This window comes from Coffea arabica, chromosome 9e (assembly GCF_036785885.1).
Source record: "Coffea arabica cultivar ET-39 chromosome 9e, Coffea Arabica ET-39 HiFi, whole genome shotgun sequence".
NCBI classification, from domain to species: domain Eukaryota; kingdom Viridiplantae; phylum Streptophyta; class Magnoliopsida; order Gentianales; family Rubiaceae; genus Coffea; species Coffea arabica.
The window spans coordinates 29,044,451-29,064,740 of NC_092327.1; the positions used below are offsets into that span (position 1 = coordinate 29,044,451).

The 20,290-nt window shown below is 35.7% G+C and overlaps 1 protein-coding gene and 1 long non-coding RNA gene across 4 annotated transcripts; one reads left to right on the top strand and one right to left on the bottom strand.

The window, feature by feature from the left end:
- Positions 1 to 12,340: 12,340 nt before the first annotated feature.
- LOC113710542 (uncharacterized) lies at positions 12,341 to 14,985 on the top strand. Of its 3 annotated transcripts, none has more exons than XR_011821305.1 (7): positions 12,341 to 12,355; positions 12,568 to 12,801; positions 12,955 to 13,006; positions 13,297 to 13,370; positions 13,462 to 13,524; positions 14,181 to 14,258; positions 14,730 to 14,985. It is a non-coding gene; the product is annotated as an uncharacterized lncRNA (long non-coding RNA). The 3 variants fall into 3 exon arrangements; XR_011821306.1 differs by having other exon boundaries at positions 12,655 to 12,801; XR_003452908.2 differs by lacking the exons at positions 12,341 to 12,355; positions 12,568 to 12,801; positions 12,955 to 13,006 and having other exon boundaries at positions 13,288 to 13,370.
- Positions 14,986 to 16,857: 1,872 nt separating this feature from the next.
- On the bottom strand, positions 16,858 to 17,427 carry LOC140014652 (uncharacterized). The gene has a single exon (XM_072065733.1). The coding sequence runs from the start codon at positions 17,425 to 17,427 to the stop codon at positions 16,858 to 16,860; it is 570 nt and encodes a 189-aa protein (XP_071921834.1).
- Between the last annotated feature and the right edge of the window lie 2,863 nt (positions 17,428 to 20,290).

Genomic DNA, 20,290 nt, shown 5'->3' on the forward strand with positions numbered 1-20,290 from the left:
AAATTTTTTTTTTTTTTTAAGGTGGAATAACCAAGCATGAGGCACAATTAGAAAATCCAATGAAGATTTTCAAGGTTGAAGGAACAACCAAAAATGCTAGCTTATACTCTAACCTACTTGTACGAAACTTCAACACGTAGCTATAGATAACAAGTTAAATCCTATGGTTACAATAATTTGCCAACAAGGAGTAAGCAATAATCTCGTGATAAACCTCCATTAATAGGATCTCGGAGATTAGGATAAATTTTGGGTTAATTACATTTACCTCCCTTGAGGTTTATCCATATTACTAAATAAACCTTATGGTTTGGCCAAATAACCAATACCCCCTTCATGGTAACTTCTGTTAATTGAGCTTGACGAATTTAGTGAAAAGTCGAAATTGCCACTTAAGATGTTCTTAATTTGGGGATAAAAAAAACGAACAAAAATCTGTTTGCCTAGCTCTGGTGGCAATTTCACCTAAATCTCTTCCAAAAATGATAAGATATCATCACTTGGTTGTACATCAACGATGTCAAAAATTCACATGACGGAAAGTTAAAGATTTAGGGACATCATGGGAACTGCATCCAAAATTCAACTTCAATGCAAGGATCCATAGTCCAGACCCTATGATTCCAACTCTAGATTAAGGGAAAAAAAAGAAAAAAGAATGCAATCTTCATCATCAAATAACTCAGGGAACAATAGAACATGCTACCTAGATACTTGTAGTATATGTGGAATTACTAGAAATCCCATATGAAGAAACCACGTCGCTCCAATTCTCCAAACTCACAAAAACTTAAGAAAACTATAATTTCACAAAAGCCATCTTCCTAAACCCAAAGATCACTTCTATGCGGCATTTCGTGGAGCAAAGAGTAGATGACTGCAGTTGTAGCAGCATTGACAGCTAGCATTGGTAGGTATTTTTAGTACCACCATCATGTTCTTTTGGCCTCTAATCTGATTGCTATTTTCACCCATTCACTACTTGCCGAATTCTTATCAAAAAGCGAGCAAACAAATGCACTTTTTCCTTTCTACAATCTTGATCTATCTTGCAAGAATTAAGAGGAGAGAACAATTTGGGCAGATTGCCTTGCAAAGGGATTTCTTATTGGCTTGGTTGGGAAAATATGGAGTTGAAGTTTAGAATTTTCTGGTGGATGTTGATAAAGGTGGTAATGGAGAATACGGTATTGTGAGGGTAGGATTGATAAGGATTGGTTGAGAAAGAATGGAAGAAGATTTCATGGGTAAAATAAAAAGTTGGGTGGAAAAAAAGGCCATATGTTACCGGGAAGATAAGGGCATTATGGGGCTCCATAACTTTTTCTTTGCTGATGTCACTATAATTATTAACGGTTGATAACGGCAAGGGACTTATTGATAAACGTTTGGGCAGTCAAAGGAGTTGAATGTTATTTGATTTAACCATAAGGTTTATTTGGTAATATGGACAAACCTCAAGGGAGGTAAATAAAATTAACTCGATAAAATTTAAATGCCTCATACTAAGATTAATTTTCAGGTTGCTCCTTATGGAATTCAAATTTATTCTCTGTTCTAAGACGAGATTCAAATTTTAAGATTGGAGACTCATACAATTGTAGGCTGGTTGTTTGGTGCAGTTAATGTTAGGGATGCATTCAATTTGAAATTGGGTAGATGAGATTGATTTGGAAATATAATTTTGAAGAAGTGTCAAAATTTATTCTATTGTTACATGTTATTATCTTAATGTCGACATTTGCTGTATTAGTGTTCACATGTGTTATATTACTGTCTACACTGCACTATACAATTGAGATTGGTGATTGTAAAAGGCTTTGATCCCAAACTTTGCGCGAAGATCTTTAATAAATACATTGAAATATTCATGTTTCTTACCAAATTAATTAATAGCTTACAAAACTTTTTTTTTTAATCTTGGCACAATAAAGAGAACGACCATGCAAGTTAGAAAAACGTGTCAATGGGCAAAGAATAACGGAAACCTTTATTCCTACATCCACGTATATGTGTCATAATTCAAACTATTTGAGGTGGAGTATAGTACTTGCAAGACTTCTTTGAACTCTATCTGCAGCAAAAGATTTGAGGAATATAGTCCAATTGTAAACTGTGAAGACTAAAAAAATGATGAATATGCTCGATGATTTTTATACTACTTAATTTCACAAAATTGTGTGCGACTCTTGTAACAAAGGGAAACAAGTTAAACTATCCAAACTATGGTGCTTTAGAACATAACTGTTATCATGTACTATTTTACTAAATATAAAGGGAGAAGGGAGGGGTTTGGTATAAACAAATTGTATCATTTAATATATTGCCGAATTTACTTTTATTTCTAAAGAGAATTATATCATTTTAACTACTCACCTTCTTACAATCACTTAATATCTTTTGCATTAACTAGCACTTCCCTGACAAAAAACAACCACTTTTTTTTTTTTAAATACTATAACAGTTTAACTATTTTAAATTACTATTTTCAACAGAAAAAATAATAGCAAGCAATTTTAATATATTTTTTATTAGTAGCTTGCACATTGATTGTACCTTAACCACTAGTTCTAATTACTTTAGAGCAATAATTTTGAGATATTTCATAACTGCTAAAATCTTCCGAATTGCAGTTACTCGAGTAATGAAAAACTAAAGTTTCAAGTAAGTTGTCAATACTAACAATATTATGATTAATCTTTTCTTCACTGATAGTGTATACACTGTCAACGTTGGATGAATGATAAATATCCAAAATTTGAATTTAAAATTCAACTTTTGTACATATGACATAGATCTAACGGTGACAGTGTATACACTGTCAATATATATAAGATTTACTCATAATATTATGTATCCTTAAGATGATAAACCTGCCAAAATCTTTGAAACTAGTAGAGGATTAAAAAAAAATTCGGAATCAAATCCTTTAATTGAAAAAGAAACATATTGATGGGGATATAATATAGTGCTTCTTCTCATAAACTCTAAAGTTCATTTCTTTAAACCACTATTCCATAAGAATTATCAAGCTGTCTGCATGCACATCACTTTTCAATGCCAAAAAAAAAAAAAAAAAATTCAACGCATGGATAAAAAAGGTAGATTTGCCAGTAGACTCCTAACGAGGTAACTTTCAATATGTCCCTTGATATGTATAGTGACTCAAAATGCTTTTGTTGACTCGAAACTTGCAGCATTATTGTAACTTTATCTCTAGCCAAGGATATGACAAAATAAATGTTCTAATGAAGATTTTCAAGATTGGAATGATAATCAAAATACTCACTCAATATTATTCAACTAGCAGAAAATGTTAAATATTATGTAGCAAAAGAATATATGATTAATGTCATATACACTATCTGTAATTCTGTATAAAGATTTTCTACCCAATCAAGTATAGATATATGATACATGAGCAAAAATTGAATTTAAAATTTGAATAGTAACAATATGGCAATATGCTTGTTAAAAAATCCCTATACTAACAATGTATAAAAATTAATCTTAAGAATATAAGTGAAATCATAATAACAAGTTAACAATAACATTTCTCGTACTTTCAATAATGGTTAATACTAAGTTTGGGATAATAATCTCGAGATAGAGCATGTAGCATAAAGCTACCGACTGTAACTACTTAAGTCAACCGCAGTCAAACACTTCACTTTCAAGTTTACTGTTTTTGACATGGATGCTCTGGGAGTATTCAACAAGTTGAGATTGCGCTAAAAAGCTACAAAATCCTTTATCAGACTTCCTCTTTTGCAATGGGCTAAATATCTAATGTCTCCAAAACTCTGCTGAAATTTTCCATTTTTATTCGTTGCATTCATCACGTTTTGTAGATCCACTAGAAATTTATAGGCATAACATACAAATTTCTTTTTAAAACCAACATAAATGCATATGACATAATAAAACTCCAGTGAGTTGAAAATTGAAAAGAGAAATAAAATGCTCGCTTCCATTTTTCCAATCATGTACGAAAATTGCAAATATTGAAAATTTTTTTGTAGGAGATGACACGAATATGCCAATAGAAAATGTAAAGGACATGAAAGGATTTTTAAGGCCTGGTGATTGACCTAATTGCTACCGTGTTGGTGACCTAACTAGTCCAAATTTTAATTTGCTGTTTAAAGAATTCCACAAATACCCGAGCCAAAGGTCTCATGCTCAATACATTTGAAGATCTAGAAGGGTCTAATACTATCTCATGTTTAAACTCACTCTCCGAACTTATACACCGTTGGACTGCTCCATGCACATTTAAAGACTAGCTCCAATTCTTGGGAGCAAACTCAAACAACTCAAACTCAAATTCGAATAGCTTGTGGGAAGAAAATAAAAGCTGCATAAAGCGGCTTGACAATCAGGCACTAAAATCAGTGCTTCATGTGAGCTTTGGGAGCATTACTATAATCACGAGAAATACTTCTGAGAGTTTAGGTTTTTTTTTTTGCCAAAATGTCGCTTACTTTTCTATTAAATAATTAATGCCTTTACAACAGTATACAAAAGGGAGCAACTGCTCCATTAGAACTATGATGCTCGTTTGAGCCACAAGGGGAAGGTTCTTTCCCATTTAACATCAAGTATCAGTTTGGTTGCAAATTTTGCGAGTTTAAAACTAACTCTATCTTTCTGCTGACTAACTAAAGAGAATTTACACTTCGAAAAGGATGCTTGAAGTTGCTTTATATCTCTAATGATTATTGCGAGCTGGGATTCTTCTTCAGCCTCGTCATTAAGTCTATCTGTCAAGGCTTTACACTCAGATTGGATCTCTAAAGAAGCCCACTGTTTCTCCATTGCAAATAGTAGTCCTGCACGAATTGCTAAAGCTTCTGTTAAGATCCTATCCCTACTGAAAATCAAAGGAATCGCCCTTGTCGCTGTTAGCTTCCTACTGTTATATATCGCTGACTACTATGCCTAGTCCTGCCCTTTTTCTCACTGTATCAACAGTTCCACTGGTGGACAAACACATTGCTCTTGGGGTTTCCACAGTGGGTATACTGGATAAACTTGTGTTGCTTGGGTCCAAAGTTGGGCTCCTTTCTTCTTTCACTACCTCTTCATATTCAAGCCACTCTTATTGGGCTTTGGTGACTATATGGTGGCTTTCTTGAAACTTAGAATTGAAACAGACTTCATTTCTGGTCTTCCATGTGTGCCATAGGAAGTTTGCTGTCAGGGCAATATGTTCCGAACCCTAGTTCCTTTGTGCAGCCTCTTGTAGTTGGTTCTACCATCTTCCAAAATTCCACCGGTAGTCTAGACATCCATCCCACTGAATTGGGAATGGTTTCCAACTATCTTGGACATTTCTGTAGAAAAAGAATAAGTGTTCAATTGTTTCTGTTTCTTCTCCACATCTTCTGCAAACGTTGCACCCCTTCCCCGTTTGTGTGGCAATTTCTTCATTTGTTGGAAGGGACTGATTGAGACACTTCCAGATGAAGTGTTTAATCTTATGTATCAAATTGAGTCCCCAAAGTCTTTTCCAAATCATCCTTTGCTAAGTTCTGTACTTTGTCCGCCATATTCAGACTTCCTTGACTTATGGGTTTTTGCCATTTCCTTTAAAAGAGAGTAGCCTGTTTTGATTATGTAAATCCCTGACCCTGTGGAATTCCATCCCATTCTGTCTCTTCCACCATAAAGGCTTAAAGGGATGCTTTGAATGGCTACGCTCTCCTCTTCAGAGAATAGCTCGTTGTTGATTCCTGGATCACACTGTTGTCCTTTGATCAGCTGCTTCACCCTAATGATGTCACAGTTGGTAGGTTTGGCTAATTGAATTTTACCTCCTAGCAAGTTTGTGACCCACCTATCCTCCCAGATATTGATTGTTCCCCCATATCCCACATTCTTTCTACTTCCTTCTTCTATGAGGGCTATAGAGCTATGGATACTTTGCCAAATCCATGAATCCTCTGCTGCCTTTGTAGCCTGTAAAACAGAAGTATTTGGAAAATATTTTGCCTTCATGCTCTTGCTAACAAGCAAGTTTGGTTTTGTGATGAATTTCCAAACTTGCTTTGCTAGTAACGCCATGTTGAAATCCTTTAGATCCCTAAACCTTAATCCTCCCTTTGCTTTGGTTTCTGTCAACTTGTTCCAGCTCATCCAATGGATTTTCCTCTTGTTTCTTTTGCTACCCCACCAATAGTTAGCCATGATGGAATTTAACTCTTTGCACAAGCCCTTTGGCGGTTTGAACACTGACATAGCATAGGCTAGCATGGCCATTACCACTGACTTCAGTAGAACTTCTTTTCCTGCTTGACTCAGCAATTTTCCTTTCCAACCTTGGATTTTCTTTTTGAAACTCTCGCTAATGAAGCTCATGACCTGATTTTTTGATCGTCCTATCACAAGAGGAAGTCCCAAGTATTTACCTTGAGCAACTACTTTGATTCCCTCCAGTTCTCTCATGATGGCTTCTGAGTTCTGTCTGTCTGCGTTCTTGTTGAAGAGGGCCGTTGATTTCTCCAAGTTGATTTGCTATCCTGATGCGGTTTCATAGACTTTCAGGATCCTCCTTATTTCCTTAATCTCACCTACATTTGCTTTACAGAAAATCAAGGAATCATCAGCAAACAAAAGATGGGAAAGACTTGCCAGGGCCTAGTTAAAGAGACTAGAGAGGCCTTCAGCGCAAATAATAAAAAGATAAGGGGATAGAATGTCCCCTTGTCTAATACCTCTACAACATAGCCTTTTTTTTTTTTTTTTTTATCACCATTGATATTGAAAGAAAAGGAAACAAAATTGATACAAGTGACAATCCATTTAATCCAAATAGGGCAAAAACCCATTTTAGCCATCACCGCAGCAATAAAGTTCCACTTTACTCTATCATAGGCTTTTGACATGTCTAATTTCGCGGCCATATAGCCATCTTTACCTCTTCTCTTATTATTTAGATAATGGATGCTTTCATGAGCCAGAATGATGTTATCTATGATTTGCCTACCAGGGATAAAAGCAGATTGGGTAGGATTGATACAATTTGAGAGGAGAGGTTTCATCCTATTGATGAGAATTTTTGCAATGATTTTGTAGACCACATTACATAAACTAATAGGTCTAAACCGATTGAGATTAATGGGAGCATCATTTTTTGGAATAAGGGTGATCAAAGTTTCATTTGTAGCTTTAGGCAAGAAGTTTTGATTGAAAAACTGCCTAACCATGTGAATCACCTCTCTTTTAACTATATTCGAAATTTTTGAAAAAATAAAGGGGGCATACCATTCGGCCCAGGGGCCTTGTGAGGATACATGAAGAAAAGGGCCTTTCTGATTTCAACTTCTGTAACTTTCCTGATTAGGGTCCTATTCATTTGGTTAGTTATTGTCCTTGAAATTCCTCCTAAGATCTCCCCATACTCTGTTGGATTGCTGGTTGTGAACAACTCTCTGTAATAGTCAGCCACCTACTTCCCAATTTGTTTCTCATTTTCCACCAACTGTCATCCATCCTCTGGAGCTTTGAAATCTTGTTTTTCCTTCTCCTAATATTTACACAGGAATAGAAAAATTTTGTATTATTGTCCCCTTCTTTTAACCAGCTTGCCCTTGCTTTCTCTGCTCCCAGAATCTTTCCTCTCTATTGTATGCCTCTTTCAATTGATCATTCAGATAGTTTAGCTTATGATGCATCCCCTCTTTGAATTTATTTTTCAGTTGTTGAATTTCCTGTTTGATTCTGCCAATGTCCTTATAAGCATTGCTTTTCAGATTTTTACTCCAGTTTTTCAAAGCCAACCTACAAGCCTTTATCTTTCTTCCTAGCATGAACTTTTTTGATCCTGTTTGTGGTTCCTCCCATGCTTTCTTGATAATCTCAGTTAATTCCTGATATTGTAACTGTACGCGACAAAATTTCAAGTCTGCAAAACGACAAGAAAAATACACGACAAATATGCGATATATAAATTTAAGAAAATAGATGAGTACAATCTCCGGGATTTTCTCAAACTTGTAGAGAGTTTCCTTCGATTCTTCTCTTCAAACGCTAAGTCAAGGGCTTCGCAGCTTGTTCTTGGATGCACCACTGATTCCTTCAAATCTTGATAAGGAAGATTTGAAGAACTTAGAAGATACTTGAAAATTCAAGTTTTAATATATGGAAGACTTGAAGAACTTGAAGATGCCAGCCTTTGTAGCTTGGAGCTTCAAAAGACTTGAGCGTATGAGATGTGTCTCCTTGATCTGCCCTGACTTGGTAGAGAGACCCCCCTATTTATAACCATAGTATGAGGTAGAGGGTCAAAACATGTATGCCGCTCTACTTGTCTTGCAAGACATGCAGTCATATTAGAACTGTGTCAATTTAAATATTATCTCTTCATTTTGTATTTATTAATAAAGAGATAATATCAATAAATAGTTCCTTGATTGGCCAAGTTTGTAGGAATATATGATGTGGCGCCATTTGATTGGACAAGCTATTGCAGTAAATAAGACATTTACAAGGATTAAATGACCCTAAATATTATTTCTTTAATAAAAAAATAATTATTTAGATATTTATCCATAATTTTGCCAAGTCATATAGACATGTGACACGGCATAATTTGATTGGCAGAGATATCCCGGCGATTTTAATTTGTGGCAACAACTGATCTTGACATGTGTAGAGACAGGATTGGATATCGCATAGCTAAACTTCCAAGGGCACCTGACACGGGGCGATATCCAATTGGATAAAAATAAGTCACATAAAAAATTTATAGACAAATGGTAATTTTTAGAATTAATTAAAATTTCATTGTGTACAAAATGCCCCCTTGAAACTTGTTTGTGAATACTAAAAGAAATTGATGGAGTATTTGAACGAACAAGTTTCGACATTTTTTTTTCCTTCAACTTAATTTGAATGTCATAAGATCAAGACAATATTGATTTCCAACCAAAGTCCGGGGGTGGACTTGCATAGGCCTTTAATTAATAGTATGGAATGGTGATTGAATGTATCAGTACTTTCAATTCCCAAGATCAAATTACTTCATACTGAAACTTTACATCCACCGTCCCACGTGTAGCTTTCCATTTGCCAATGTATCATGCGCACAAGAATTCTTTTCCTTTGCGAATTCAATCAAACTCAATTCCTGGGAACTTAGGAAATATTTCGATGACTTATATCTGTAAGAGGTCAACTTCCAATTGCAAAAGAAGACCAAACCCCCGGGCCTGTTAACTAAATCTCCGCGGGAAAAGAAATCTATTTCGATTCAAATTAGAATATTCTTCAACTTGAATTCTTCTTGAATGTGCGGCGCATATCTATTATAAATACTCAAGACCGAGGCATCAATTTACTCACAATCAAAACAAGAGCCAACTCTCTCTCTTTGTTTTTTTCTTTGCGCTGATATCATCAAGCTGCTGCTGCTCGTTCTTTGCAAATTGCTCCCATCGTGTCATCTTTAAATTGCTATGCCATCAGACGTGAGCCATTGGAAAATTTAGCTGCTGCTATCACTACAATTTGAAAGTAATTATCTCAACCCTTGTTCATAGATATTCACATGTTCTTATATTAATGGCTTGCGTGCTTATTTTAATTCACTTTGCTACTCTGAGTGTGACTAATACTTGGAGTTTGCATGCATTTTGTCGCATCTAATGTGACTAATACTTTAGGTTTGCATGCTGAGCCTGTTGCATCTTGAACTTATAGGATAATATAGTCTTGTAACGTGATTCCAATTCAAGTCCAATCTTCAATGTCATATTTGGCTCACTTATTTCCCATCAAATAAATATTATTCGTTAATGCTCTTGACTTCAATCATTATAGGCTAGCCCTCTTGCAAAAAGCAATCGACGAGTTTGGGTATCGAATTCAGGATCTTTGACAAAAGACTGTCACTTAGGTAATTTGATTATCAAAATTTTGTAAGAATTTCTTTTCAGCACCTGAATTTTTTTTTTACAAAATTTCATCAACCATGCAAATTAAGGATTATACCACGCCACTACCACATATCTCATTGATGGATAAACGAGGAGGGTTTCAATTGAAAAGTTTGTCATTATATGTGAATAAGCCAGCAATCGGCACCTTTGTTGAGCCTTTTATACCCTTTGAAGGATGCTTTCATCTTGAAGATTGGACCAACAAGTGGACTAAAGAAGTTGTAGCACCATCGACTTTCTCCACCGCATCAAAGGAAGAGGAAGTGGTTGTGTTAAATTCATCGCTTCACAATGAAAATTCAGAAATAACCAAATTCACACTTCCGTTTGTGGGGTTCAATATTGACAAAACTACCTGGAAGATTCCTTTGTCCTTCTTTGGCAAGACGTGCTTCACTTCTCACTATTGAGAATGGGTCGAGGACATCCTTGGAAGGCATAAAGAGGTGCTCACACGTGCCTGCATGTTTGAAGCCGTCTGCGCGTCGAGATTCTCCTACGACCATTGTGAAAATATCTTGTGAGCTTTCTTCAAATATTGGTCTCTCCACAAATACACTCTATACGTCTATTGGGGAGTTGTCCATTACATTTTGGGACCTTTATCGATTTGGTGGCCTTCAATTGATGGCGCATTCTTTGATGAAGTTGTCCCTTCAGCACAGGAACTTCTCACTTGTGACAAAGAAGGGAAGCCACTTCTCCCTGAGAGTTGCAGGCATCTCTTTTCCGCTTACTACCACCTTTGGGCGAATGACCAAGGGGTATGGATGAAAAACTGGATCGGTTTCTAGTTCAAAGGAGAGGCTAGATATAGGGATCCTCTGAGCAGGGCGAATAGAAGCAAAATCATATCTAAACCAAAACTAACCTACAACCCTTCTGGAAGCGTAGAACCTCATGACCTTGCTGATACAAAAGACTTCAACATCCCTTTTGCCACATTGGATATTTCAGGGTTCTTGAGAAAGGAAACCTATATTGCAACATTCATAGCATAATGTGTTGGATTTGCAAGTTTTTTTTTTGCCAAGTAAGAAAGTCGATCGCATTCGTCCAAGTGTCTTCAAGGTTGCATGCTTAATAGTCATCGGGAAAAAAAATTTTCTTGCAATTCCCGTCCTTGCGAGCATATATCATGGATTGATGGAGATCTTCTATGTCCCTAATCTTGGAGAATGTGGGGTAGTTTTTTCAATCCATTACATCTATGTTTGGAATGGTCAATAATTTGACGTATATTATGTGAATACTTAAGGGAGCAATCACCACGCGCGCATGACAAGATTTAGTGGTGAGAGAGAAAATGACAATATTTTATGGTAAATCAGAAACTGATGAAATCTTCAAAGAAGTGAATTCTTTGACGCTTTCCAAATTGTGTTGGACTGAGAATGAAGAAAAGGTGTTGGCCGACAACGGGTCCTTATCATCAAGGCTTATGAGTTAATTTATCAGTCAATGCTCGTGCCATTTAACTCTACGTAAGGACAATATTTTTATTATTGAAAAATATAATCCTTGTAGATTTAGTAGACAGTTCGGCTTCTATCAGGATATTCCAAATAATTTGAATGAAATCACTCACACTTATACTTTGGGTGAGACTATTCAATTATGGGATTTTTCAATTCGCACGTAGACGCAATCTCGGATGACTATACCTATGCATAGGAAGCATCCATTGATCACAAAAGACTACGATGTCTGGTGGTCAACACAGTCAAATAGCGTCTCTTCAACTTCCTTTAAATTCACCGTTAAGATCCTTCAGTAATCATCAAAGAAGGGCAAGATTACCTCTGTCAGTGAATCAATGTATCATAATGGAGTTATAGAGACTGGAATAGATCCTACGATATCTACCTTGTCGAAGGGCAAAATTACAAACACTTGCTTGAAAAGCATTAGCACGAAACATAAGTCTTCAAAGGATTCTCAATCGGCCACCAAAGAGACGAAATTAGCGACTTCAATAAAGAAGATGCACTACAACAAAAATGGCTTTTCTTGACACGTGTATAAGGACACTTGTTGGTTTGTATCATTATAGCACTTCTATCATGACATTTGTTATCAAATCAATAATATATACTTTAATTTTTTTTTATTTTATCTGATATAAAAATAATAATGTGTCTTTAGATTCCCTATCATGACACTTGAGAAAATGTGAGATACACCAAAAAAATTTAAACATAAAACGATGTCGTTTGATTTTGGCGGAAGATTCCTTTGCCAAAACACTTAGTGAAATCTCAAAATTTCATTTTGCCGGCCAGGAAAATTTTGGCTCTTCTCATCTCTCTCGGCAAACTATCTCTCAAAGCTCTCTGCCAAAATTTTCCTTTCCCCACAAAGTTTTTTTTGCTGAATCTCTCCGCAATCAAACTACCTTTGCTTCCCTATTGAAGGTATGTAATTGCATGGTTACTTTTTGCCCTAAATTGTACAATTTTCTGATTTCCTGCTCCTGCTCTGTAAACCAACTGATGTGAAAATAATTAACTCCTGTAAGCTGCAATAAGATTCTGTGGTATGCTAGTTCAAGTTCGATACTGATTTTTCTTCTAAAAGTTGCTTCATTCTCAATCTTGTTTTCATGATTTTCTGTTTCGGCTGACAGGTAAGAACTATATATTAGTTGGCATGGTTCACAAGCCCAATTAATTATAATAGATGCAGAGCTAATCAAAGAATTACTAACCAACAGAGAAGGCGCTTACCAGAAAATGGATATGGAAGGCATTGCAAAGAAATTATCAAATTAATAGGTGAGCCGCTTATAACAAATGAGGGGAAAAAATGGGCAAAAGTACACAAACTGGCTAACCACTCATTCCTTGCAGAGAGCCTAAAGGTAAGCCTTCTTCTATGTTAATCACATCACGAGTCAAGAATAAGAAAGTTCGTTGTCCCATATATGAAAATAGGAAGTGAATTTGGCATATAATATTGCTCGAGTAATTCCCTATACATGATTTGCTTCTCATAAGAATAACCTTTTGCACAGAGCAAGGTACCAGAAATGATTGCTAGTGTCGAGGCATTGCTGGAAAGCAAAGGTATCAGCCCTCGTCTTATGCCAAAAAAGCTCCTCTTGCCCCCTGCCCTGTACCCCGGCTTCTCCCACATAAGTGACCACTACCCTTTATATTGGATTTGTTGTCCATAACCTGTTCGATAAAATGTCAACCTTCTTTCCTTTGGTACTGATATTAATTTACTCAATAATATATAAACTAATAGAATTATTGTAATTAAGATGCTTTATCCTCTTTCATATCTGTGAGCGCATTTGATGTGTTTCTGTTGCTTTGACATATGCTAGTTTATTGCTGATCTCTTTCTTCAGTCTGTAATTAAGAAGAAGTATGGCCAAGATGCAACAAATGTTGGTGATGAGGGTGACATTGCTCTAATATCCAGGTTAGTTCATGGCATTTTGCTAATATGCTTCCTGTTCATTGTTCAATTCGGTTGTCATATATTTTACAACTTTGTGACTTTGACATTTCAGGAGAACAAGGAAGGTCTTGAATTGCTTAAAACAGCTATTGCTAAAGCTGGTTACACTGGTAAAGTAAGTATTGGAATGGATGTTTATACTGGTTACACTGTTCTTGAATGCTATGGGTATATGTTTTGCTGGTGAAAATGGAGCAGATGTCAAAGGCGGATGTTTGTATGGAAGCAGGCTGCATCCAAGCTTAGGGGTGTACAAGTTTTTACTTACACAGAGCTTGAGATTGCAACAAACAAATTTAGTGCAGCAAATGTGATAGGAAATGGAAGGTATGGGGTAGTGTATAGAGGGATTTTGAGTGATGGCACTGTGGCTGCAATTAAGATGTTGCACAGAGAAGGGAAACAATGAGGAACGTGCCTTTCGGTTAGAGGTTAGTGGACTTCATTTATTGCTAGTTTTCATATTATCCAATTTTTTAAGCTACATAAGCTCGTCAATTAAACTCATCTGTACACTCAATTGAAGATTTTTTTTTTGTTTTTTGGTATTTTCCCCTCTTTGGCTAAATACATTGGGGAATAAAGGGAAGTGGTGAGTGAGAATGGAAGTGAGATATTTGCCTAAAAAATTAATGGTACTTCTGGCACTGGTCCAGCCATTGCTTTCTTGAACATCCTAATTGAACTTATTTGATGGGTGCTTGTATGTGGTATGGTTTATTTCAACAAGTCTGTATTGAAATCAGTTTGAAGAGTTTGAAATTGCTGCAGGTTGTGATTGGGATGGATGTGGCTGCTTCTGAGTTTTATGGTAAAGACAAGACTTATGATCTAAACTTCAAAGAAGAGGTATTGCTTTTTCACATTTTCTCCCCAGATTGTTATGTCAAACGTTCGAATTCATTGCTAAGCCAAAGGATAAAATTACATCTAGATTCATAAATTCTAGTCTTCTAAAGGGGGGTAATTTCAATCATAACATCTATCTTTTTGGTCATTCTTCTTCTTTATTTAGTATGTTTGCTGCTTTAGTAGTATGTTTGGTGATAGCAAGTAGAAATTTCAGTGCAATGATGGCAACTGGATCAGTGTGTTATTCCAAAACCTTTTGATATACAAGAAAATATAACTTGCGTTATCACCTTTGCTTTTGCCAGTTAAGTTTTGCAAACCTGCTTGGTACCAAAATTTGGCTATTCAGCAATCAACTTTATTTCAAATGAAATGAATCCTGTTTGGTATCGTTACTTTACATTAGAACGTAATTGCTAGGTGCTGATATCTTTAATTTATTTTTTTATTTCTGGTCTTTCTTTGCAGAATAATGATGGCTCACAAAAGATATCAGGTTATGACTGAAGGCTCTCATTTCATTGGAAAGTTTGGAAGCTACTGCAAGTTCTTTCTACTTGCTAGGGATGAGAATATTTTAGTTTGTGCACAAGAGAATCTTTTAAGTTTGTGCACATGAGAATCTTTCAAGTTTGTATTTGTTAGGGATTTGTTATGTTAGTACTTGTTACTGACTTTTAGTTTAACAAATTATATTTGAGTATTGACTTTTGCTTTTAGATTACTATATGCATTCTGTTCTTTGGGATAATTTTACAAGTCCTTTGGGTTTCTGATTGACGGAATGTATAGCAGGGAGCACTACCTGCAGGTTGCTTCTATATAAAAAAAAAAAGAAAAAAAAAACTCCTGGCAGTTAAAAGTGTCAGCATAGAATTCGATATTCTAATGTTGTACTATACCTATCCTGACACTTTCAATTATCAAGAAAAGGGATTTTTGTTGGCAGATGGGATGTTATAACAGCATAGTTTTCCTGACATGTCGAATAGTATGAGTCTATCCCCACATTGGAAGGGACAACACTCGCCCTAGGTGTGAGGATAGATAAAATGTCAGGTTAGATTATCTATACTGACACTTTTAAATGCCGTTAAAGGCCATTTTTGTTGTAGTGATGCCATCAACAATTTCAAAATCTTTGTCCATGACTTTCATGGGAGAAAATGCCGAGATTGAAATGTTGAATTATCCCGATTCTATCAAGAATATTGAAAAGGATGAAACTCAAATTCAGTACACGGGATCTATCCAAGAAGGAATCCATTCATTAGCAAGTGGTAGTAGCAATCAAGACCGCTATTGGAATCGATCAAAGAAGAGGACGTCTTCTGATTTAGAGGAGATTTCCTTTACATTATCGTTGGTTAGAATGTCACCACTTAAGATAATTAAGCTTATATTATCTCTTATAAATTTTATTTTTTTAAAACTTTTTTTAGCCCTTTTTTCTTGAATTCCACCAAGAAGATGTTGGCAACAATTCACCGATTGAATTTGAAGCAGATGATGCAATTTCAAACAATAAAGGTGACGAAGTTGTCGCCAGCATTCTAAAACAATTTGTCACCAGTGGATGTGTCTCATCAATGCATAAGAAGGGGCTGACTAGTTCGCACGAGATCCGAAAGAGGCCTAAGGTAGCATTGATTTCAGAATTTCATGGGCAAAAATTGATCCAAACGCATCGAAGGAAATACTTGTAGAGTTTGTGGATGGATTTTCGCAGGCAGATTCTTGACACTCCTATTGAGCAAATCTCTTCTTTATAAGAGTGCGCAAAGAAAATTATTATAGAAATCACAAGGACAGATTCTACCAATGATCTTTTTTTAAAAGACTCTTTGATAGAATTGTTTGCCAAGACAGAGACATACGATATTTTGGCATCTTCATCTTGAAAAAAGATGAGTAAAGAGACACATACAGAACTTCTTTCTAAAGTGACTGCACAATTCGGGAGAGTTAAGACAAAGGAAGAAGAACTAACTTGTTATATGTAGAATCTTGAAGAAAAGTTGCAATCTATCGAAGATAGGAAGAAAGTTCTTCAACAGGAACTTATTGATTTGGAGAGACAAGGTACGTAAATCAACTCGACTATCGATCAAAAGTATGAAACTTTTATGGAGATCCAGATTGAGATGACCCAAACGCATGATGAGTTCTCTTCTATCGAGAATGCCAGCGTCTTAACTGATGATGCAGCGAAGGAACTTGAAAACATGAAATCCGCACTCGAAACATGTAAAATAATTGTAGTTGATTATAAGTTTGACATTTAGACTTTTCATCATTTTCATTAAAATTTTTTTTAATCATTTTTTTCATGTAATGAAACTTTTTATGAATAATAAAATACTTTTCATCCCTTATCTCTTATTATTTTTTTTCTAAGAGAAAAGTACTTTTAAATTTGCAGCAGCGTAGTACATGGAAGAATTGTATTGTTTGAAGAGAAACTTTTCATAAAATTTATTCATTGATATATTACAAAAAAACTTACCATTATCGGTGATGATATAACTTGGGACTCTATACCGGTAAATAATGTGCAAATGAATGAAATCTACTACATTCTCTTTCTTGATCTCTTTTAGAGGAATTGCTTCAACCCATTTTGAGAAGTAGTCTGTTGTTGCCAAAATAAAAATGTATCCACAGAAGATTTTGGAAGCGATCCAACTATATCCAAATCCCAAACATCAAATGGCCAAGAACCCACAGTTGGGTGCAATGGTTCAGGAGGTTGATGGATGAAATTGCCGTGAAATTGACAAGTTTGACATCTTCTAGCGAAATCGATGCAGTCCTTCACCATCGTTAGCCAGTAGTATCTCATTCTCTTAATACAAAAATATAATTTTGGACCAAATTGATGAGCACCACATATCTCAGATTGAGCTTCCTCCATTGCTTGCATGGTCTCATCTTCTCCAAGACATCGTAGAAACACTCCATCAAATGATTTTTGATAAAGCGTCCCTTTATAATAAATGAAACGTGGCGCTCGACTGCATATGTCAACCCTTTTCTTGGGATCTTCTGATAATTTTTCATGATTAAGGTAATCAATGATGAGATGACGCCAATCCTCCTTTTCAATCTCATGGACGTATATATGATAAGCATTTTCTCCCCCACCATTATCTTGTTCATCGAACATTAGGGATATGATCCAATTTTGACATATTGAGATTTGATTTCGATGAGAAGGTAAAGTGAGCATGGACACTAATCTTGCCAAAGAGCCAACTTGTTGGTTGAATTTTCTAGGGATATGCACTATGGTGACATTGCCTAAATATCCCATGAGTTGTCTCGCATAATGATAATATGAGATTAATTCAAGTTTAACATTATAAATATCAAAAAGTTGGTTTACCATCAACTTGAAATAACCGTAGATCCTAAGATGCAATTGTTTCATGTCTACAACCATCTCAAAATCAAGAATTAACGCTTGATATTCGGCCACATTGTTTGAGCATCGCTGCATTAAATTGAAGAAGTACGACAATATTCTACCTGAGGCATATAAAAGATGACTCTCGCATCAGCTCCATCACGGTGAGCAGCCCCGTCGAAATACATCAACCACAGAGATTCGACCTTAAATACTTATTCATCGGGGAGTTCATCAGTCAACTGTCATTCGGCAGGTATGGGATGATTAGCTAGAAAGTTTGCTAATATTTGTCCTTTGACAGCCTTTACAGGTACATAAATAATTTCAAGTCGTTAAAATTAAAGACACCTTCTTACAAGACGGTTAGTAGCACTGGTTGTGTCATGACATATTTAATGGGGTTAGTTTTGGATATGAGTTGGATAATGTGTGCTTGAAAATAATGTTTTAATATTTGAATGACAAATATAAGCCAAACACAACTTCTTAATAGGTGAATAATTCAACTCATTTAATGTCATCATGCGACTCAAGTAATACAGTGCATTCTCCTTGCATTCATCATTTTCTTGAGCAAATAAGGCTCCAACCGATCGTTCTTGAGCGAAAATGTAAAGGATTAATGGCTTTCTGGGAACTGGCGCAGCTAACACAGGAAGACTCATGAGATAAGCCTTAATACTTGCGAAAGCATTTCTGGGTACTCCTTCTTTTTATCAATCGACTAAAGGATTGGCACCATCCGGCCAAATTAGAGATAAACCTCCGAATATAAGCCAATTTTTCTTGAAAACTCTTCAATTTATGGATATTTAGTGGTTCAGGCATATTCACAATGGCATTAATTTTAGATCGATTAACTTCTATTTTTCGCTGATGAATGATGAAACCGAGAAACTAACCAGAAGCGACTCCAAATTCGCACTTTAAAGGATTCATTTTCAGTTGATATCTTCGAAGGTGTTAAAAAATTTTTCGAAGGTCTTGGATGTGATCTTCTCGCTTTTTTGATTTCAACACAAGGTCGTCAACGTAGCACTCTACATTTCGATAAAGCATATCATCGAAAATTCTTTGCACTGCCCTTTGGTATATTGTTCTGGCATTTTTCAATCCAAACGGTATTACTTTATAATAATAAATTCCTTTAGGAGTGCGAAAAACAGTGAGTTTCTCATCTTTAGCTATCATGCGTGTGGTTGTAACCAGAGAATCCATCGAGGAAAGATAGTGCTTCGTGTTTCGTTGTAGCATCTACTGTCAATTGTGTGATGGGGAGTGAAAAATCATTTTTTGGACAAGTTTCATTCAAATCTCGAAAATCTACACACACTCGTATTTGTCCATTCTTCTTTTTCACAGGAACGATACTCGAGATCCATGTTGGGTACTTCACTTTTCGTATGAACCCAATTTCAATCAACTTATTTACCACATTTTCTATCAAAGAAATTAATTGGGGTCGAAAGCGTCTTTGAGCTTGCTGTAGACACTAAAATTTCAATTCTATTTAATTTCATTTTAATTTTAATTGAATTTAATTTAATTTTATAATTAAAATTCGTAAAATGATAATTAGCTAGTTTTATTGGATTAAGGTTCATTTTCTTTTAAATAATTTTCAAAAAAAAAAAAGAAAAGTCTTACAAAAATTTGTTTTCAATCTTTTCAAATTTAATTTCTTCAAAATAAATGAAAATTTGCAAGACAATTTCAATTAGAAATTTAACATTTTGGTTACCCTAAATTTGTTTTGAAAAACAAAATAAAAAGAAAAAACAAAAAATAAATAAAATATGTGGAATGCATGCAAGATAGCTAGGTGGAATGCATGCAAATGAGCTATGTGATTTTGGCATTTTGCACATCACAACATTCAAAGGATAGGTGGTAAGGACATGTGGAAGTTGGAGGAAAAAACTGGAAAACAAAAAAAGAAACAAGAAAAGGAGCTTTGGGGGGCTGAAAAAAAAGGGGAAGGAAAAGGGTTTCGGCTGAGGAAGAACGCAAGAGGAAAAAGGAAAAAAAATCGAGAGAGAGAGAGATTGAGAGAAGGGGCAGGAGAGAAAACAAGAAAGGAGGAAACAAGAGAAACTGCGGGGAGAGCCTGCGGAGGAGAAAAGAAAAGGAGAAAGAGAGAGACTGAGAGAAAAAAAAAACCAGAGAGAGCTTCGGGTAAGAAGAAAAGAGAAGGAAAGGGAAAAGGGAGAAAAAGGGGAAGGAAAAGGAAGAAACCAGAATGGGAGAATCTGTGGAACATCTAGGGGATGAAAAGGGAAAATAGCAAAAAGAAACGAAAGGAAAAGGAAGATAAAAGAAAGAGCAGAGGGGAGAGAGAATTTTTGCAGAAATTTTTGGGGTTCAGGCTGATTTTCCGTCATTTTGGGAGGCAAATTTCTCCACTTAATCGGCTTCTTATTGGATGTTTTAAGAGATATAGGACATCTACTTCAGCAGAGGTCCAACTTTTGTTTAGAGAATGTTTTGAAATAACATCAAGAAGGTATCCAAATCGGGGCTCAAAACAGCGTCTTGTCATTCCTTACAATTTTCTGGGTTGCGGGTCGGAGGAGTTCCTCACCATTTTTCACGTTCTCTGGAGATTATTTCATGTTCGAAA

Coding starts and splice junctions, on each gene's coding strand:
- LOC140014652 (XM_072065733.1), bottom strand. CDS start 17,427: ATGTTCGATGAACAAGATAATGGTGGGGGAGAAAATGCTTATCATATA.